The 21,504-nt window shown below is 43.2% G+C and overlaps 1 protein-coding gene across 3 annotated transcripts in view; it reads right to left on the bottom strand.

Moving 5' to 3' along the window:
• Window positions 1-7,821: 7,821 nt before the first annotated feature.
• CPNE8 (copine 8) overlaps window positions 7,822-21,504 on the bottom strand; it is a 990,278-nt gene continuing 976,595 nt past the window's right edge. For all 3 annotated transcript variants that reach the window (XM_086967237.1, XM_086967238.1, XM_086967242.1), the window contains one exon: window positions 7,822-10,484. In XM_086967237.1, the coding sequence (XP_086823363.1) occupies window positions 10,296-10,484 (189 nt within the window). In that variant the 3' untranslated portion in view covers window positions 7,822-10,295. The remainder of the gene's footprint in view (window positions 10,485-21,504) is intronic.

Genomic DNA, 21,504 nt, shown 5'->3' with positions numbered 1-21,504 from the left:
CAGAGCTAAATCAGGGGCTATGCATTTAATTTCTAGATGAGGTGTAACAGCTAGAATGGTAGCAGGTATCTTCATTAAATTCAGACCTTCTGACCAGACATAATCAAGAATAGGTATGGATTTAACGTATTTCTGAGGTTGCTCTGTAAAGTCATATAAAAAACATGGTTGACCTACAGAGGTCATTGGTACGTTGAATTTCTTGGCCGCTCTTTGAATGAAATTTTGAGATATCATCTGTAGCATCTTGTGGAATTGGCCTAATATTTCCACTTGGGACAATAACATCTCTGCCATCATAATCCCTTACACCACCCTCTAGTGGTAGCTCACCTTCCTCTCCATTTACATCATAGGTAGAACCATTAGAGTAAATATCATCCATGTCTTTTCCATGGACCAACCTACTTGGCGAGTTAGCTGTGATGTCTGCCTAGGAGGTTAAACTGGTAATGGAGAAGGTTGAGGATATTGTAAGGTTCAACAGGGTCTGTGCATAAGTCTCCATTTTAGTTACATGATTAAACTTTACATCTTTTCTAAACAGTGATTTTTTACATGCCTTGCACTTACACAATAACATACATAGAAATTATTTTGCTTTGCAGCATATTTCTTAGTAAGCATTTTATCATGTCATTTGTACACTCTGTCCAAGGCTAAGGAACACCGAAAGCAATGCGTTTGCATTTGGTTGTCCTGCTGGAGACAGCTCTGAGTCCAAAGACAAATAATCACATCAGCGCTGCACCTCTGACACAGTGAGATTGGAAATGTGCTTTTATTATACAAACTACCTCTGAGCCAAATTCGGCATAGGAGGATTTCTTTGGATTTTCTTGGAACTCTGTGCCTGTGAATGAGATGCAGTCATCCTGATTCTAATCTCTATCCTACAAAAGACAATAGCCTGGTCTACACCAAATCGTCTTCCTGATACAGCATACACAGGTATGGTGGGTTGTGTTGTCCCAAAACATCTGGCAGAGGGCACTCCTACTATGTTCTCAATAGTGTAGGTAGTATTAGGTAGGAATACAACTATAAATATAACCATAACCACACTGTAACGTTATAAGGGTTGAACTGATTATCTTTTTCACCATTCTTGTAATCATTGTTTCATCCAACTAATATTAGGAGTGCACGCTTTTTACACAAGAATACACTTGTTTCAATAAATGTTTGAAAAGCCAATTTATATCATTGTTGTGTCACCCTCGGGCACGCCTGAGTGACAATAAAAAGGTATATCTGTTTCTATGATTTCCTTGGGAAATTAGAGTGGTCATGGTCTGAGGTTGCTGATACCATCTGTTACCCTGAAAGGTTAGGGATTCAGATGACACATTGGGAGCTAGCTAGGAAAAAGGCCAACGTACTCAGATGATATCTGATGTTTATGTTATCAAAATGCACAGTCCAACTTGATTCATAGGAACTGTATGACAAGGAGGCGGGGAGGTGAGAGAGGCAGGTGACCCAGTTTGGATTATTGGATGGTTTTTGCAGCAATAATTTAATAAAACTATTCATCATTTGTTGCAACGTTGATAAGAAGGCCATTTGCACTTGGACCGCATCTGGATCTCTATAATATCTAAGTTGATTCTGCCTTAAATCCATTTGAGCACTTCCAGACTTGTACTTCTGTTGACACACATATTCACTGTGGTACTCCTCATTATCCATTGCATCTTCTTAAAAATCTGGGACACATATCACATCCAATTGTGTTGGGCTATAAGCTGTCAATGAGGCATAATCGCTAGCCTCTTCTTCATGATCTGACTGCAATTATTGTACTGGAGCCACATCCGTAACCCTTAAAGATGAAAAAACATTTTAAATATTGACCACGTGGTTCCCATTGGTGATGTCGTTGCGAGTATGTTCATCGTCGTCAACAGTATGGTCATCGTCATCGACGGTAAGGTCATCACTGACGTAAGGGTAGTTATCAACACTGTGCTCGATGTTAATGGTTTGGTCGTCATTGACAGTCTTCTCACCAACTGCAGCATGCTCAATATCAACGGCGTTGTTGTCAACATAATGCTCAACAGTCTCATCGTCATTGTAGGCCTGCGTCGACCTTGGTATCATCATCGAAAGTAACTTTGTCATCGATGGAGTTAAGGTCTTTAACTTCGACGGCCTTATCATTTATGAGGTTTCTTTTAAAGATCAGGAAACTATAAAAGTCTCCTCTTGTGGAATGCCTTCATGGAGATTCTTGGGGCACTTCTCACAAAATCTTACTCTGAAGAGGGGGCTTATCCTTTAGAAGGAGGGCATTTCTCTTTATTCATAAGAAATAATGCCAATATCCTTTTTCTATCCTTAAGAGTCTTAGTGGAGAATATCTTACAGATCTTGCATTCTACTGGCTTATGCATAGGATAAAGACAATAAATACACTGATAGTATGGGTCATGAGTGTAGATTTTCTTGCAGCCACACGATAAACAGGTTTTAAAAATAGATCTCTTCTCTTCTCTTTGTCAGCTATGGTGACGGTTAGTGACAGCTGCTTGTCAGACCAAAAAGCTCTCCCTGGTCCAGAAACTGTAAACATGTTCCCTGAAAACAACTCAAGGTACAGTAGTGCTGAAGATAGGGCTGGTTCAAACCCAGGGTTGATCAAAATGGACACAATTTCAGGTTTACTGAAAGGTTAGAGCAGAGCTCTGACCGAGGACTACCTCACACACAATGTGCAGCAGAAATGTGTGCTATGGTGGCCTCTAGGGTGAGTAGGAGTGCTTCAGCTTCCACTTCATTGGCTGAAGTTTGGGTTCTTTCAAATGCGGTGGATGGGTTACCAAACATACTATTTTGTTTCAGGCCTATGGCCATTTTACTTTAGGAATGTATTTTACACTGTATACTGCTATTTTAATGTACCAGGTATTTCCAGCCAAACAACGGGGAATGACCTAAGCTTGTAAATATATAAAAGATCTAATGTTATAGAACAGAGAGTATTGTCTTTGATATCTGCATTTAAGTGGAATCGAATGCAGAACTAGGTGGCAGTAGGAAACTGAGAAGACAGTCATAAACATGCCACAGAGAAAGCCTTAATAAGTAAAAAGAGCAGCTTTATGAGGGTATGAGAAGGCAAGTAAGCTATTGGTGTACCAATTAAAACAGAGCGAAGCCCAGTTGGCAATCACCACACTGTGAAACCTACAGGGGCACTTGCTGACAAGCCTAGAAGATTTCATAGAAGATTTTGCACAGTTTTATGAGATTCTTAGTTCAGCAGAGGACGATCTGACATGTTTTGAGAGAGATTTTATGCAAAATATTCATCTGCCTATGTTGAGTGCAGAGGGTCACGATGTTTTGAGCAGAAGTATTACAATAGCAGATATTTCGGTTCTCTCTGCATATAAATCAAAACATTCACCAACCAGATCGCACCCACATTGTTTGAGTTTTAGGGAACAGTGAGTAACAGGTACCCTGCGTCCTATCTCTAACAATGCTAACATTACACTTCAGCCTAAAGAGTGAAAGATCTGTTGGAGTGCAGAAGATATTGTTCCATTTCCCTAATTGACATAGTTATTAAGATCTTGTCGAAAATCTTTGCCACTAGGCTTTGTAAAGACATTAATTTTCTAATATACGATTACCAGGATGCCTTTGTGCCTCATGGTAATCTAGGAACCCCCTGTTAATGATCGCTCGTTTATGATGTGAATAAAGAGATAAAGTGGAAGATGTGCTCTGCATATTCCGGGAAGCTGTGGAAGCATTTGACTAGGTGGAAAGGGGGACACCACAGGTAACAGTAAGCACCTTATAAATGGCCCAGAGCTGCTTCAGCAATGAACAGACACTATAAGAAATAGGCTTATATGCTGGTCCAGGTTCATGATAAGTGATTCATGTCATGCAGAGCCCGCAGTGGTTGACTCCGCATTCTAGTTTGCTATCTCTTGAAACTTTGAAAGTAGAAAACTACAAGACATTCTTTCTATTCCATCATTCTTTTCCTGCCATATGTGATCCCTGGATGCCCCGGGAACGAGGTTACCTACACCAGGGAAGCCAGGTGCTTAGGGGTGGAGAGACGTTGAAGACCTCCATAGACGACATTAGAAAACTGGGAAGAAAATGCCTCTTAATAAGTTCAGGAAGGAGTCCGGTGAAATCCAAGGGTGCATTGTGGAAGTGAGGACCTGCCAACAGAGGGGACAGAGTCTATGCCACATGGGAGTGACCAGGAGGCACAAAGACACAAGGCCCACCGATGACGGGAGGTTTAGAAGAGTCAACAGTGAGCTTGTCGCTGCAGCTGCTTGGCCTAGGCAATGCTCAGGAAGACCAGGAGCCATGCACAAGCTGTCACACGTTGGATGTCAGTGACTGGGTGGTTGGTGTCTGGTGGAAGCACCAACAAGCCTTGGTAGCTGCAGGTGGCATGGAGAATATAGAAAGAGTAACGTTGGGATCAGCAAGGTCCAGGAGACTCACCAACAGCAGGAGAGTTAGGGCAGTCCTTGAGCAAGCAGGTGAGCCCACTGAAGCAGTAGAAGACTCCCAGGAGGACCCACAGGCTGAAGGCAAATGAGTTGCAAGAGGACCTCTAGCAGCTCACCAATAATGAAGGCCCACGTGCAGAGGATGCAGTGAAGATGCTGAACTTGAAGGAAATAGATGCGGAAGGCTGGAGCTTCTTTTAGCCTGAAGATCTATGGAATATGTAGCCAACAAGCCTTGGTAACAGCAAGTTGACATGCTGCACAGGGGTTCAGTCCCAGTGGTTCCGATAAGGGATACTGGCCTCAAAATTGCCGAGAGGACAGGGCAGGCCTCATGGGAGCTGCAGAACCACCACCTGTGTTGCTGAACCTCGGAAAGTCCATAATGTGACAGGAGCAGAAAACTGGTGAGCTTCGTTAAGGTGCCTGCAGAAGCAGGGGAGTGACTCCTTCAATCCAAGGGAGAATACTTCTGAGGTCATTGATGTCCACAAGTCTGTTGAAGAACCCCAAAGAAACACAGACACAGACAATGAAAAAGACTTGCTTAACAGCCTGGCCAGAAGCAACAGGACTCTTCCTTGGTGCAGTCTCGGTTTCAGGCGAAGTCCTGCGAAGTCCAAGTGTCCAGACAGTCGAAGAGTGAGGTGGTTTCAGTTTTGACTCTTGTCCTATGATGAATCTAATGAAATACCTACAGGTAAGCCCTTCAGTACCCTAAGGAAAGTGTTGGAACAGCTCAGGGGTCCCTCAGAGAGGAGGGTTGGAAATAGTGGAGGATACTCCCATGTCCTTTATTCATTTTCACACCAGAGCGGGAGCCAAGGGCTCCCTGAACTAGCTCAAACTGGAGTGTGAAAGGAGGGGACCAAATGTACCCTTCAAAGTAGTATAGTGGCATTAGCAAGTGCACCTACCCCAGCTCAATGCACTAAGTCTTATCTGGGAGATGGGCACACTTCCCTGTGACAGGACCCCTATTGTTCTACCTTCCCCAGCTCAAGCTTGGCTCTGCAGCAGGAGGGCAGAATCGTGTGTGTGGTCGGAAGCAGCACTAATTTGCTGTCAGCCCCCCTCGCAACCATCATCTACACCGACGACACCCAGCTCACCCTCTACCTCACCAAAGAGCCCAACATCACCAGTCACAACTACCAAGAAGGGGTGAGAGCCATCATCACCTGGATGAAGAAGTGCTGTCTGAAACTCTACTCAGAGAAAACAGAAGTCCTCATCCTTGGCTCCACCCCACTCTGCATGGGGCGACACCTGGTGGACCCCACCCTCGTGAACCCCCCACCCTCATGGACCAGGCATGAAGCCTTGGCATCATACTAGACTCATCACTCATGATGAACCACCAGATCAACACTGTGTCCTCTGCCTGCTTCAACAGCCTCCGCATACTCCGAAAGACCTTCTGATGGATCCCACCCGAATCCAGAAAAGCGGTCCTGCACGCCCTCATCAATAGCAGACTGGACTATGGCAACGTTCTCAATGCAGGGATCAACAAGAAACTACTTCGCAAACTCCAGATCATCCAAAACACAGCAGTCAGACTGATCCTGGACACCCCCTGTCACAAACACATCACTCAACACCTCTGCAATTTCCACTGGCTCCCCATCGAAAAAAGAATAACCTTCAAGCTCCTCACTCATGCACACAAAGCCCTCCACAACATCGGACCAGCATACCCAAACAACCGCCTCTCCTTCCACACACCCAATAGACACCTCCGATCAACTGACCTCTCTCTTTCTGCAGTCCTACACATCTACAAAACCAGAACAGGAGGAAAGTCCTTCTCCCACCTCACAGCCAAGTAATGAAACGACCTCCCCCTTCACCTCCGGCAAGTCCCCACACTGCTCCAGTTCAGGAAGGACCTCAAGACCTAGCTGTTCGGATGACCCCCAGCACTCAATGGTGCTGCCCTCCTACCCCCCAGCACCTTGCTGCCCCCCTACCCCCCAGCACCTTGAGACCCTCACGGGTGCACAGGTAATCTTCACCAACCCCTGATTTATTTGATTGAAAGGCTGTTACTGGGAGTACTGGGGGGTACCCCAAGGGAGCCCCCCAATAACTGGGATCATACTTCCAACACTGGAATCTGTGTTTAGGTATGATTCCAACATGTATGATACCAAACATGACTGGATTAGGTGCAGCCACTATATAGTTAGACACCTCGTAATGACTGATGTTCACCGTATGTATTAAAATGGCTGACCGTACTTACAAAGCCTGAATAATTGATTACAGGGTTTGTTAGGATGTCCTGCTCATACAGGGGCACCCTCAGACCTCTAACCCCTGCCCTCAGGACTGAAGAGTCAGCCATAGGGGTGACTTATAGGTTCCAAGTGCTGTGACCTCAGATATAAGGAAACGTATATCTGTCATGAGAGGTGCAAACACCAACTCACCCGGCTGCAATGTCAACCCTGTAGTCACAGTTTAAGTGGACTTCCATGGGTGGCACAATACATGCTGCAGCCCATGGCAGACCTCTGGTGTACCTATGTCCCGAGTACCTGAGTACCATATACTAGTGTCTTGCAAGGGTACACCAGCAGCCAACTGCGGATGTACAAAAGTACTTACCATGATTAATTTAGGGAGAAAGCATAGTGACTTGGGTCCTGATTAGCAGGATCCCAGTTAGACTAGGTCAAAATCATACTGACACCAAGCAAAAAGAGAGGGTAACATTGAAAGCATATACTACTTTCCAACAATTTCCAAGATACAACTCATAATGAGGCTTGGTATTACAGATTCAAAATCCAGTGATGCCAGCTCCATCTGATGTCTGGCAGCTGAACAAGAGTTCCCCTATTTATCAGCTGATATGCAGTGAGGTAAGTAAAGAATTCAACATCATACTGTTTTAAGGCCCATTTTCAGTGATCTCGAAAACGATTGTGCTTATGAGGGTTTGACAATATGTGTAACACGACTGCATTTAAACGTTCATTTGTTATGCCGTCTGTGAAAATAAATCAACATGATGCTAACCAGGTGGTTTCCAACATTCCAATGACCAAAAATTTCAGTAGCTCTTATTGCAGTCACATCAAAGGCGTATTCCATGTTCCAGCACATTACAGTGTACTGCAGGAGAGGAGGAGTACAAAGAATGCCTACATGTGAATAGGTTCGGTAAAGGTGTTAATATTTTAAAGGAGGCTGCAGAAGGGCGATGCGGTTAAAACACATGAAAGTGGAGTCCGAGCGGTGGTAAGTTGCTTTCCAGATGCCACCATGGTATAACTTTGAATCTCTACTTAGGTAAACAAGAAAATCAATTAGGCAGTGCCAAAAACAATATACTTTATTAAAAAATGATGTATTTGATGTTTATGAACATCTCCAACTAATAATAAAATATGTGCCATTCACAATTAAGATTTCATTTCATCTTTCAAAATGCAAGCATACGCTACAAAAGTAATGTCCAGCATAAAGGAACACATGTTTTAAAAGTTACAATATAATTAAAAATGGAAGATTTGTGCAATATATAGTTGTAGGCCGTAGTAATTGCGGATATGTTTTTATCAAGCAAAACTCCTGCGTTAATGCTATTAGGCCATAAGTCAATCTAAAAGTAGGGCAAACAGTACAATATGGTAACGGACAAAGTAGAAAAAAAATGGATTTTGAGGAAATTAAAACTACATTAAAAAACATATACATTGTTAACAGAAGAATAAACATATTTTCATATTTGAAGGCAATTCACAATCATTTTGAGGAACTGAGTGCGAGTTTAAGGCCATTTCTTTAGAATAAATGTATTGTATTTGACACAAAGTCTCACAAAACTGTGCACTCGTCGTAAAAACTGTACATGCAAAAACATTTTACTTTTCATAAAGGACAAACCATTTCAGGTATCATATTTGGGTAGTTCATTAAACATAGCTTCTGTGTACAAAATCACATATTTGTGCATTTTTTTTACAAGACTCATTCATTGGATGTTCCTATGCGTGGACCTCAAATGGCAGGAAAGTGATTTGGTGACAAGGAACTCGAGCACGCTACTTAGAATCACTATCCCTTTGTAGGGACATAATCAGGCGACATGCACAGCAATTACAACAGAACTAGAAGCTCAGGCAGGCTATCTGTAATGCACACCATACTGGAAGAGGCCAATTTTAAATAATAACCAACTACAATTAATTTAACCAAGGCAAGAGAGTCAGTGTCACAGAGTCCTTGACACAAAACTGAAAGACCCAAGGGGAGTAGACATTAAAAAACAATTTATGTCTTTTATGTATCAGATTAAGAATTTTGCTCAAAACGTATTGTTGTGAAATTATATTTGAACCGTACATATAAGAGAGTATCACCGCATTCCAAACCAGTCTTTGTGAATGTTACTATAATTGATTTCAAACATTTTGTAATATAGTCCTTAATTTGTTTTAAATAAAAAAACAGCAAATAATAATACGTTCTTACGCCCAAACTGCTGAAGTTCTGGCTTTCCAATACCCATGCTGCCTAGTTTTAATTCCACCTTGTGCCTCTTTCTTCCACCACCCTACACTTCCTGTCTCTTTATCTCACTATTGCAGTTTCTTTTTTTTATCTTTGATCGCTTCCCTTGTCACTTGCTCTTCTTCCTACTTTCTTCGTCTTGCTCGGTGTTCTACTTTTCTCGCTTTTGCTCTATATCAATGTTTGATGATGAAAATATGTACTTCATTGAAAATGCTCACAGGTTCGCTTAGTGATGTTAGTTACTTGATCGGGTGGTATGCTGTCAGTGTATTCTGTGCATAGTTCATAGAAAATCATGTTGACCATGTTGATTAGACTAACTACTGTAGTACGTCACACCTTCCATCGGTACAGTGTCTTGAACCCATTTATTGCACTTCAAAAGCATGTGCATACAAATTACAAATCCACCTACTTTTTTCACTTTAAAAAATAGCAAGGAGCATACAGATCCCTATAGCTGGGCTCTTTTCTTAGTCACAGTACATCCCCTCCTCTGTCATTTTAAATCTGACTTCAAAACATTCTTTTTGGCTGCATTATCTTTTTAAAACATATAAAATAAGTGAACGTTTTGAAATGACAAAAGGAAAATGGGTTTATGGTTGCAAAATTGGAATCTATCATATGAATTTTTTTTGTACTTTGCATTTGTCATAAAAGCAACTGGAAAGCACTTGAGAAGCGCAATTACCTAGTGAATCCATTTACTCACTTCTCGTTGTTCCATCATTCAGTAAGTACACTGTCTAGGAGACCCTTTATAGAGATATTGCTTTTTTTGTGGCTGTAACTATTGCAAGCTAGAAGACATATGATTCAATATTCAAAAGTATTTCTTTAAGAATAGTTATAAAAGTATTGAAATTTAAAAAGTAGGAACATGTAAACATTGAGACAAAGGAACAGTATTCCCAGAACCATACATATATACAACAGTCAGGGAGTACAATAGAGTTTCAATATTAAGAGCGACTTTTGCTTTCCCCAACAATTCTATGGAAATTAACATTTTCAGTCAGAAAAAATATGACTCAGAGAAGAATCAGTATTTAGTTTGGAAAATTAAAAACGGTCCAGCTTCTGGAGTAACCATATTTACAGTTTTGGTCTGTAAACAGAATCCCTTTGAGTCAGAAACCCATTCAGTTAAACATGAATCAATACAGGAGAATGGTCTTTTTTCACGGGTTCTTTGCAGTGCACCCTGAACTGAAGCACTGATATAGCAGCTCATTTTTTCTGTCAAGGATGATATGCTCAAGAGCAGTGTCAAATCTGAGTCTGTAAGACATGAGTTGGGGGCGTGTATGGAGGTGGTGCAGGGGCTGGTTTGAAGCCTCTAGATCGCATGTATAAAAGAAACTGGTCTGGAACTTCAGCTAAAACATCTTTAGCAAGCCTTGCCATGCTTAATATGTGATTTCCTGTTCTGTCGATGTAATCCCGAAAAGGTACAAACTGTAACAAAAAGAAAAAAAAGGAAATCAAGGTTGTATTTTCAGCAGAAGCCAAAACATTTTTTTTTTAAAAAACCCTTAAAATGCATACATCTACACACATTCATAAAGGGGCTGTCAATTCGGAGTCTGTATCCATTAGCTTGATTAACTGTCAACCACATTTACGTCCAGCACCACTAGAGAATGGGGCAATACACCAGCCCACATCAGTCACTGGTTACCTCCCTGCAACTTGTTCCAGCATAATGTTGTCATCCACACAGAACTGGTGCCAGTAACTGGTGGGACTATGTGTCCTTTTTACGTTAAGTAAAAAAATGTGTCTTCTATTGTCTTAACATTTTTTTGTCAAACATTGTGTCATTTCTTACCAGTTTTGATTTAGAACTTTTGTATCACATTTGGGCCAGTTGAGTTCTGCAACACTGTTGCTTTTTCTAACAGATATCTCTACTCAACAAAAGTAAACATCTCTATGTGGCACAGCAGGGGTAAAATATGCTGATGCACATTACAATGTAACATGTGTTTTTAATAAATAAAACTACTATTTATAAGTGCTTTCCCTCCACCCGATCTCTCTCCCTGCGCTTCTTCTTTTGGTATTTCACCGAAAGGGAAAGACTCCTTGCAAACCACTACATCTCTTCCCTCAAGCTGCCAGTTCACAGAATTACCTGTTAAGACTAAAAAACACACTCAACAGCTTCAGCAAACATCTCAAAATGCCTATTTTCAAGTAAACAAATGCAGGCTGATTTTTACATCACCATCTTTGATTTTGCAATAATATTGAAAAAGGCTTGCTTTGCGGGGTTAAGATTTGTGTTTCTAATTAAACATAATTAGGGTCCATACATGGAAATCTGAGTTTTCAATAATGCGATAAATGTTCGGGTGATCTTGTACGTACCGTTGATTACAGTATAAGTGAGCGCAGAAGAGATACATTATTTTATGCATTTGGTTGTCGCATCAAAAACAGACTAAACCATACTATAGGTAAGAGGGAAAAAACAAGTTACTTACCTGTACACTGTGGTTTTCCAGTATTGATAACATTTATAGATTGATATTCATGAATCTTCCCTATTGTCATGGTGGGAGTCCCACTGCAACAGTAAAATAGTAGTACAAAAACCTAATTCGTATTGAAAACCAATAGCATTTAGTAACCTATTAACATTGTTTTAAAACATCCAAACTTCAGTCAATCAGAGCTCAGACCATAGAGTATCCATCCCCTGCAGGGCCACAATACCTCAGATGTCTTACTGCATGTCGTGTGTTAGGGAGTCTACCTGAATTCTGCTCAGTCATAGTGTTTCAACAGTTTCCCTTGTGAACTTCCAGCCTGCAGTTCATCTCTCCACCTGGGGTACAGATCGGAAGTGTGTGTGTCTTTTTTTCTACAAAATGGCTGCATCTAAAATATGTTTTTTTAGGCCCTGCAAGACTTGTGGAAAACCAACACTTTATTTTAGGGACCCACAAAAAGAGTGTCTTTATTGTCTGTATCCGGACCATAAGCCCAGAGAATGCAAGTACTGCCATACTTTTTCTACAAAAACCCTTGAAGACCGTGAGGGTAGGCTGCTTCTCTGGATGCAATAGAAGAAGGATGCTAAGGACTCAGACTCTGAAGGTGAGGGGGAGCCTCATACCTACTCTAAGAAAAGAAAAGGAGAGCCTTCTTTTTCCCACAGAGCATGTAAGAAATCTAGATCTTAGAGTAGAGAACTGCGCGAGGGGAATAGGGCAAAAAATGACCTGCCTGGTCTCTCTACCTCACACCAGAGAGCTGGCTCAATACTACCGTCTGCGCTGCACACTTCCTTCAGAGATTCCTCATGTAAGAAAAACCGTCCGTAGACCATCCCGTCGACTAAGCACTCACCATCTACAACTGTCATCTCCACAGGATCAGGCACACCGTTGACTTCCACTATGATGACGGGGAAGATTAAGGCATGTGAATCTATAAGAGATGCAATACTGGAGAATGGTAGGCTTCTCATACGATGATTAAAAACATGTTTTGAAGAAGCAGTTGTTAGCAATTCTGCTTGCAAAATTATTGCATTATACCAGGTAACAAGAGTTTCAGTGTTGTCAATTGTGCGGATTTGCTCATTCGAGTTCCCACATTCCTGTACTGCATTTTAATGCAAACAATATACAAGCTACAACAAACATTGTGGAGACATGTTGATGTAGTAACAACTGGCAAACAACTTCCTAATGAAAATAATATTAACTCTGCCAATAATTCTTTCCTTATTTCAAAGATTAAACATTTGTTTCACCTGTCATAAAGTGAAAGGAAAGATAAGGAGTACCCTTGTCATTCAATTACTTGACTTCAATTAAACCAACACAGTACATGAGTGGGTATTTCCTAAAGATATTTGTCACCTAAATAAATATTATTAAAATTCATATTTTCCTTAATTTGATTAACAATATAGATAAGTTTACATCCAACTTGCATAAACATCCAAATCTATTGGCCTTTCCAATCATTGTTTAGTATGCTGATGACACTGACATTTTGCTCAAGTTACACTGATGCACCAAGTCATTCAGGAAAAACTTCACTCCTCACAACTCACCAATGGACTTTAGGTTAATAATGACATTTTAAAACAGCAGAAGTCTTGGTAGTCACTGCAGACAAAACTGACATTTAAAAAACAGAAGTCATAGTCACTGCAGACAAAAAATAAACTGAGACTAATTTTTATTTTCCTGACTTTCACTGGTAGGCACAAAGGGGTAAAGCAACTGATCCTGACAAATATGATCTTATCTGGGGTTTCTGCAAATTCCTACTCCACCTGTTACGAAGTGCAGTGTATGCTTTTAGTCTCTACTTGAAATATATGAACCATGTTAAACAAACCCTTATGTCCATTTATCATCAAGCAAATCAGGATTAGGTCTATATCATGTACAAGGCGTTTTAAAAAGGTGGACGACATTTCTTAAAGTTGAAATGTATTTGCTATGGACTGGAATATTCCCAGAGATCATCAATAGCACTTTTACTTGTACCAACTGTTCATAGGCAGCATGTGGGAGAACGCACCTTTTCTATAGAGAATATTCACCTTCAATTTAGGAAAGCTCTTGAAACCCAGCTTTTCCTATGGTATTCATGGATCAAAAAATGTGTAATAAAATGATCTTGTGCTGGTAGACTCTAATGTAAAAAGGTTGAGTAAATGATATATGTACACTCTACAATTAACAAATATGTTACTTATCTTTGTTCACGCCTTATCTGGTAGAGACAATATCTACCTTCAGTGTCCTTACTTTTGAATTTTCCCAGGCATCAGACAGGATCCAGAAGATTTTTCGTGAGCAGTACCCCTGTGCACCTGTAGTTGGCTTTGGCTGGCTCTGCATGGTGTTGGCAGTGGCGTCTGCGCTGGAAGTGATGTTCGAGTCCCCCTTTATAGGCGCCACCTCAGCGTGCTGACTTCAATTACTTTTTATGACTTTCCACACCAGAAGCGCGGACCCATTAAGTGCACTGACACTCGTATGTCCAAACTAGGGCCCGAAAGGGATCAGCCCTGACCCTAGAAATATGTGTGCAGAGTGAGGAGAATGGGTGGGTCGGTAAGGAATCTGCAGCTAGATATTGTCTCTACCAGATTTGTTACCGAAGGTAAGTAACTTGTTCATCTTATAGAGACATCTAGCCGCAGATTACTTACCTTTGAATAGAAACCCAAGTAATACCATCCTGGAAGGTGAGTGAGTCTGCTGATAATTTTTGACTAACAAGTCCTGTAGGACCAAATGGGCGAAATGCCCGTCTTTACAGACCTGACTGTCCAGGCAGTAATGCTTGGTAAACGAGTGCAGATATGCCCACACGGCTGTCTGACAGATATCCAGGACTAAAAGTGGTTGGGCTAACTCAGTGGTCACAGGCTTAGCTCTGGTGAAATGAGCTCTTATACCTTTAGGAGCCTGATTGCTGGCCAGTGCATAGTAGATCTTGATGAAGAGAATGATCCATCGGGAAATGGTCAGTTTCTGCATGCCTGACCTTTCATCGTACCAACATACCACACAAAGAGTCGGTCCTCCACCCAGAACTTTCTTGTGCAGTCAAAGTAGAATTAAAACACCCTTTTTGGGTCCAGACAGTAGAGCACTAGTTTGTCAGGAAAAAGTTATAGGAAGGGAGGCTTTGATGGCAAAGCCTGCAGCTCACTCACTCTCCTGGCCAATGTAATGGCCACAAGAAAGGCTGTGTTGATGGTGAGCAGGATGAGGGGGCAATAGTGTAAGGGCTCATAGAGAGCACACATCAGAAATGTGAGAACCACATTAAGGTTCCACTGAGGCATAATGAAAGGGGAAGGAGGAAGAACACGTTGCATACCTTCTGTAACACTTTTTCTGGTGGATACAGTATCTGCCTGTGGATTCCTCACCGTATGAATATCTCCTGTGCCAGCATTCTGCGGAAATCTTTTCATAGCTCTGCGCGCGGACGAGGTCGTCATGGCTCCATACGTGGCTCCGCATGACATCACCGGAGCCATAAGAAGACCATGTCGGCGTGATGACATAAATTCCACCCATGTTTTCCGTGCCACCGAGGCAAAACGGGCTTATCGACCGCAGAGACAATGCATACGTAGTATATAGAATTCACACAAGTACACACAGTGTATAATGAAATAAGGAAGCTTGATCTTCAAACAAGACAACAATAAACAAATAGAGGTAATAAAGTCTTGAGTACACAAAAATACATCAAATAACTAATACCTCAGCTTTTATGGTATAAAAGGGTGGACAACGAGGAGGTGGGTGGGTCAGTTAGGAATCCACAGGTAGATACTGTATTCACCAGAAAAAGCGTTACCGAAGGTAAGTAACTTGTTCTTCTGATGGATACTTCAACCTGTGGATTGCTCACCTTATTAATAGAATCCCATAGCAGTCAAACCATCGGAGGAGGGTGTCCACCCTTCAACTCCAAAAAGTCCTGTAAAACAGAGCGAGCAAAATGTCCGTCCCTCCTCACCTCGGAATCTAAGCAGTAATGCTTCAAGAAAGTGTGGAGGGAGGCCCAAGTTGCAGCTTTACATATGTCCGAACTAAGAACACCTCTAGACAATGCAGAAGTAGACGATTTATCCCTGGTGGAATGAGCTCCAATGCCTACAGGAGGCTCCTTACCAGCCAGGGAGTACCATATTTTGATGCACAAGATGATCCACCTGGATAAAGTGCGCTTGTGCACCGCTTTGCCTTTCATACGACCAGCATATCCAACAAAGAGCTGGTCATCTTGACGGAAGTCCTTTGTTCTGTCCAAATAGAAGCTGATCACCCTCTTTGGATCCAAACGGTGAAGTCTCTCCTTCTCTTTGGATAGGTGAAGGGGAGGATAGAAAGTTGGAAGGGTAATGGACTGACCTAGGTGGAAGGGACTCACCACCTTAGGCAGAAAAGCAGCATGTATTGTCAGAAAAGGAGGATTTGAACTCAAAGCCTGGAGCTCACTCACCCTCCTGTCCGAAGTGATAGCCACTAGAAAGACAGTTTTGAATGTCAGTAGTCTCAAAGGACAACTAAGCATAGGTTCGAAAGTGGAACCCATTAAAAAAGTAAGCACCAAATTTAAATCCCACTGGGGCATAATAAAAGGAGTGGGTGGAAACATGTTAGTAAGCCCCTTAATAAACCTTAAGACTATTGGAGACTTAAAAAGAGAAGGTTGATCGGGCAAACAAAGAAATGCTGACAAAGCCGAGAAATATCCTTTAACAGTGGCTACAGCACAACCCTGCTGAGCCAAATGAAGTGAAAAGCAAAGAACATCAGAAAGATGTGCTTTAAGAGGATCAACAGATTTCTCTCCACACCACTTAACAAACTTTCACCACCTACAGGAGTAGATAGACTTGGTGGAGTGTCGCCTGGCCGATAAAATAACATCCACCACGTCAGGTGGGAGAGAAAAAGAATCCAGGTTACCCCGTTCAATCTCCAGGCATGAAGGTGCAGGCTCTGGAGGTGGGGAGGGAGAAACAGCCCCTTTATCTGAGAGACGAGGTCTGCCCTGAGAGGGAGACGGAGGGAGGGTGCAACGAGAGGTGAAGTAGATCTGTGTACCACACCCTTCTTGGCCAATCTGGGGTGATCAATATAACTTGGGCCCGGTCTTAGCGAATCTTCCTCAGAACCCGAGGAATAAAGATATGGGAGAAAACGCATAAAGGACTTGTGAACTCCAACTGAACTGAAACGCGCCCCCCAACGCTCCCTGCCTCGGAACCTGGAGACTGCAGAATGACAGGCAGTGCGAGCAGTGAGCATTCTTGAGAGTGGCAAACAGGTCCACCCACGTCTGGAAGATGTGTCGAACCACCTCCGGATAAAGCCTCCACTCGTGGTCGGCGGAGAACTGCCGACTGAGACTGTCGCGTGCATGTTCAGCACCCCAGCCGGATGGTTTGCCATCAAGCAAATCCGATTGTCCTGAGCCCAGGGCCAGAGCCGCAACGCCTCTCTGCAGAGACGGTACGACCCTACTCCTCCTTGCTTGTTGACATACCACATCGCGGCAGTGTTGTCCGTCAGGACTTGAACCGACTGAACGTGGATGGAAGGGAGGAAGGCCTGAGTGCCAAACGTGTCGTCCGCAATTCCAAAAGGTTGATGTGAAGCAACCTTTCCTCTGGAGACCAAAGACCTTTGATCTCGAGATCCCCCAGATAAGCACCCCACCCTAAAGTGGAGGCATCCATTATCACTGTGGCCACCGATGGAAGAAGATGGAAGGGCTTTCCTTGAGAAAGATTGCCCTACACGCTCCACCAAGACAGATCCATTGCAGCTTCTCTGGAGATCCTGCCTGACTCCCTGAGATCTCCGTTGTGCTGATACCACTGCCTGCGGAGACACCACTGGAGCGCCCTCATGTGCCATAGTGCATGGTTGATCAGCAGGATGCAGGAAGCGAACAGACCGAGCAGGCGAAGAACCTTCAGAACTGGAACAACGGCTCCATTGTAAAACAAGGGAATAATTTCCTGAATGTTGAGAATCCTTTGCGGAGGAGGGAATGCTCGACACACAGTGGTATCCAGTACTGCCCCTATGAACAGGTTGTGCTGAGAGGGCACCAGGTGAGACTTCGGTACATTTATCGAAAAAAACAATTTGTACAACAGCTGGGCTGCAACCTGCAAATGAATACTCACCATCTCTGGAGACTCTGCCTTCAACGGCCAGTTGTCCAGGTAGGGGAAAACTGGAATACCCGACCTCCTGAGATGGGCAGCCATCACTGCCATCACCTTGGTGAAGACTCGAGGTGCGGTAGTAAGATCAAACGGAAGGATCGCAAACTGGTAGTGTTGCGACCCAACTGTGAAACGGAGATACTTACTGTGTGACTTCAGGATTGGAATGTGGAAATACGCATCCTGCAAGTCGATGGACACCATCCAGTCCTCTAGTTGCAGCGCCTGAAGAACCTGCACTAGGGTGAGTATCTTAAATCTCTCCTGCTTGAGAAATAGATTCAAGATTCTGAGGTCCAGGATAGAACGTAACCTGTCATCCTTCTTGGGATTCAGAAAATACCGGGGGTAGCATCCCTGACCCCTTTCCTGCTCCGGAACCACCTCAATCGCACTTTTTTGTAACAGGGTAAGAACCTCCTTCTGAAGGAGTAGAAATGTTCCTCTGTGCAAAACCGCTGGCAAGGAGGATAAGGAGGAGGGAATTCCCTGAAGGGACGAGCATACCCATTTTCGACAAGATCTAAAATCCAAAGGTCCAAAGTGATTAACCTCCAATCTTGAAGAAAATGGGTAAGCCGGCCTCCCACGGGACCCACATGATCCAGGATGGTGGATCTAGGGCTGCTTTCCTGCATTACCAGGAGGGGTTGGGAAGATAGATGAGGAAGTGGTTGGCGCCCGGCTCCATGAAGGCGACCTCTGCCTTGACCCCTGTAGCTCTTATACAATTGGTTTTGCTGCTGTGGTTGTCTGGATGCATGAAAGGAAGACTTCCCAAAGTCATGGTATCTTTTATACCCATTACCTCTTGTTTGAGTCTGCAGACCAAAATACCTTGCAGTTGCTTTACTGTCCTTGAATCTCTGCAGGGCAAAGTCCGCCTTTTCACCAAAAAGCTTGGAACCATCAAATGGCAAATCAATAAGAGCAGCTTGCAGGAGAGAACCCTGAAGATTTTAACCAAGCATGCCTCCTTGTTGCAATAGACAAGCCCATGACCCTGGCAATAGAATCCGCTGTATCCAGACCAGACTGGATAACCTGGCGAGCAGCCGCTTGAGCATCCACCAACACCTCCCTCAGATTCCCCTTGTCCTCTCCAGATAATTTAGGGAGAAGCTAAGAAGCTATTTCGCAGAGTCCATTAAAGCATAAATATACCTGCCCAAGAGACAATCGGCGTTGGTAGATTTTAATGCCAGACTGGCTGAAGAAAATACCTTTTTCGCAGACTGCTCCAGCCTCTTAGAGTCCCTGTCTGCGGGGGCCTGTGAAAACGCCCCTGTTGACTGCTTCGAGCAAGAAGCCTGCACCACCAGACTTTCAGAAGAAGGGTGAGGGGATAGGAAAACCAGATCTCCAGAAGCAGGTCTACATCTTCTTGAGACCGACCTCGAAACTGCAGGTGCTGAAAGAGGATTACATCACACCTCAAGTATCGGCTCAGTTAGAGCATCATTAAACGGCAAAGGAGGCTCAATCACCGAAGAAGGAGAATGAAGCACTTCGGTGAGAATATTAGGTTTATACTTTGATACAGGAAGCTGCCAGTCCACACGTTCCGCAGCCTTCCTAAGAACTGTCGCTGGCATAAACGGCATAAAGGGGCCTGAGGATACTGATGAGGCAGACCCCAATTATAAGCCAACCAACCCATGTGACCAAAAGGTGCTCCTGAGGGGTACGAGGCCCTGGTGAAAAACAGCATACATCGGATTTAAAAAATACGAGGGCTCTGAAACCCGGCGTCAGTAACTGAGGGTAAGAAGCAGGTTCCAGATCCGATCGAGGTACCTCTGGAATCAGAGCTGCTGGAGCCACAGGTGGAACAGCCGGAGCTGAAGGAACCTCATCATCATCATCATCAGCTGGATTCGATGGCGAGAATATTGACGTCTCTCTGATGCATTCCCCACATCAGAGAGACAACTCAAACTAATATAATTGGCAAAGTTGATACAAAGAAGACAGTCTCTTTCAGTACGCCTTTACAAATCATTATTAGGAATGATGTCATCAAGCATCCCTTCGGTAAGTACTGCCTGTTTACGAATGCAACAACTTTAGGTGGAAAACGATGCTCAGTGGATTCAGACCACTGGCTCTTTCGACAACATCATCAAAGTCACCCCAGTTATGATCAAAGCTCCAACTTTGTGTACACTATCAGAACATCTCTCATTAGGCCTTTCTTTTCTTAGCCTTCCATCTCCTTTAGTCACTACCACCGACGCTTCCCTGGATAGATGAGGAACGTACTTTTAAGACCTACAAATAAGTGGTCAGTGGCAAGAACCTCATCGACATTACAAGAACAATCTGCTCGAGCTCAGAGACATGCACCTGGCCTTACAGGCTTTTCTTCCAAAGATAAAGGGTTCCTCAGTCTTCATTCGTACAGACAATATACAAAGATGCATTACAAATAGGCAGGGGGATACCAGATCACTTCCCCTTTCTTGAGATGCTCAGGACATCTGGGATTGGTGTCTTTGTAACATGGTGCAATTTTCAAGCAGAAATTGTCCCAGGAAAACTGAATGCTATAGCAGACATACTCAGCAGATGAAAAACCTCTTGTCACAAATGGGAACAGGACCAGGAAACCATTGACCAAATGTTCCCCCATTGGGACAAGCCAAAACTTGATCTTTTTGCAACCCCCCCAGAACCTCAAATGCAGTTCTTCGCAAGCTGGCATCACCATCGGGGAATCATAGAGGAATGCATTTTCGGTGGCCTTGTCCGGCATATTTGTTTACGCTTTTCCATCCATTCCCCTGATCCCAAAGGTTCTCACAAAGATGAGAATGGAACATTGCCTATTAATTCTAATAGCCCCAAGGTGGCCTCGCCAAAACTGGTTTGCGGAACTCCTCTTGTTGTCACAGAAACTGCATATCAAACTCAAAGTCTTGCCCTGTCTCCTGACGAGGGACAGAGGTCAGGTTCTACATTCAGATCCCCAGTCTCTTCATCTATCGGCCTGGTTCCTGAGCACAGTGAATTCGGCCATTTATGAATCCCTCCTGAATGTAGGAATTTCTTTTCAAAGCGGGCAGCAACAACAAAACATGTTCTTTCAAGTGTAAACAATTTTATTTATGGTGTCAGCAGGAACAAGAACACCCTTCCTATCCTTCGGCTGAGCAAATCTTACCGTACTTGCTACTTTTGGCATGCTCAGATCTAGCTCACGCATCCATCAGAGTTCATCTAACTTCCAAATCTCAATTCAGACAACCATCCAATTCACTTTCACTTTGGTCGTCAAGGATAATAAAGCAATTCTTCAAGGAATTATTTAGGTTTTTTTCCCACTAAGACCTCCTCCTCCACCTTGACATCTAAACACAGTGCTTTCACAGCTCCTTAAGCAACCTTTTGAAGTCATTCACAGAGCGAAACTAAAGCACCCATCCTGAACAGTAGGAAGGGTACCAATATTGTTGATAACCTCCTCTGTATGATAGGAGCCCTCTCCCTCTGGAACCCCGAAAGGGCAGTTTTTTTTAAGAGTGCCTAGCGGTTTTGCTGTGTCTGTGTCCGTCATCATGGTTTGTAGGGCATGATCAATGTTTTTCCCAAATAGAGTTTCTCTGTTGAATGGAAGATCCAGTATTTTGTTTTGTACCTCTGGCCTAAAAGAAGTAGCTTTAAGCCAACCTTGTCTCCTGAGAACAGCAGAACCTGCCATTTGTCTGAAAGCGGTATGGTGGTATCCATGGAACAATC

This window comes from Lissotriton vulgaris, chromosome 1_1 (assembly GCF_964263255.1).
Source record: "Lissotriton vulgaris chromosome 1_1, aLisVul1.2, whole genome shotgun sequence".
NCBI classification, from domain to species: domain Eukaryota; kingdom Metazoa; phylum Chordata; class Amphibia; order Caudata; family Salamandridae; genus Lissotriton; species Lissotriton vulgaris.
The sequence above is the reverse complement of the archived record's forward strand: the minus strand, read 5'-3'. Positions and strand labels throughout refer to the sequence as shown.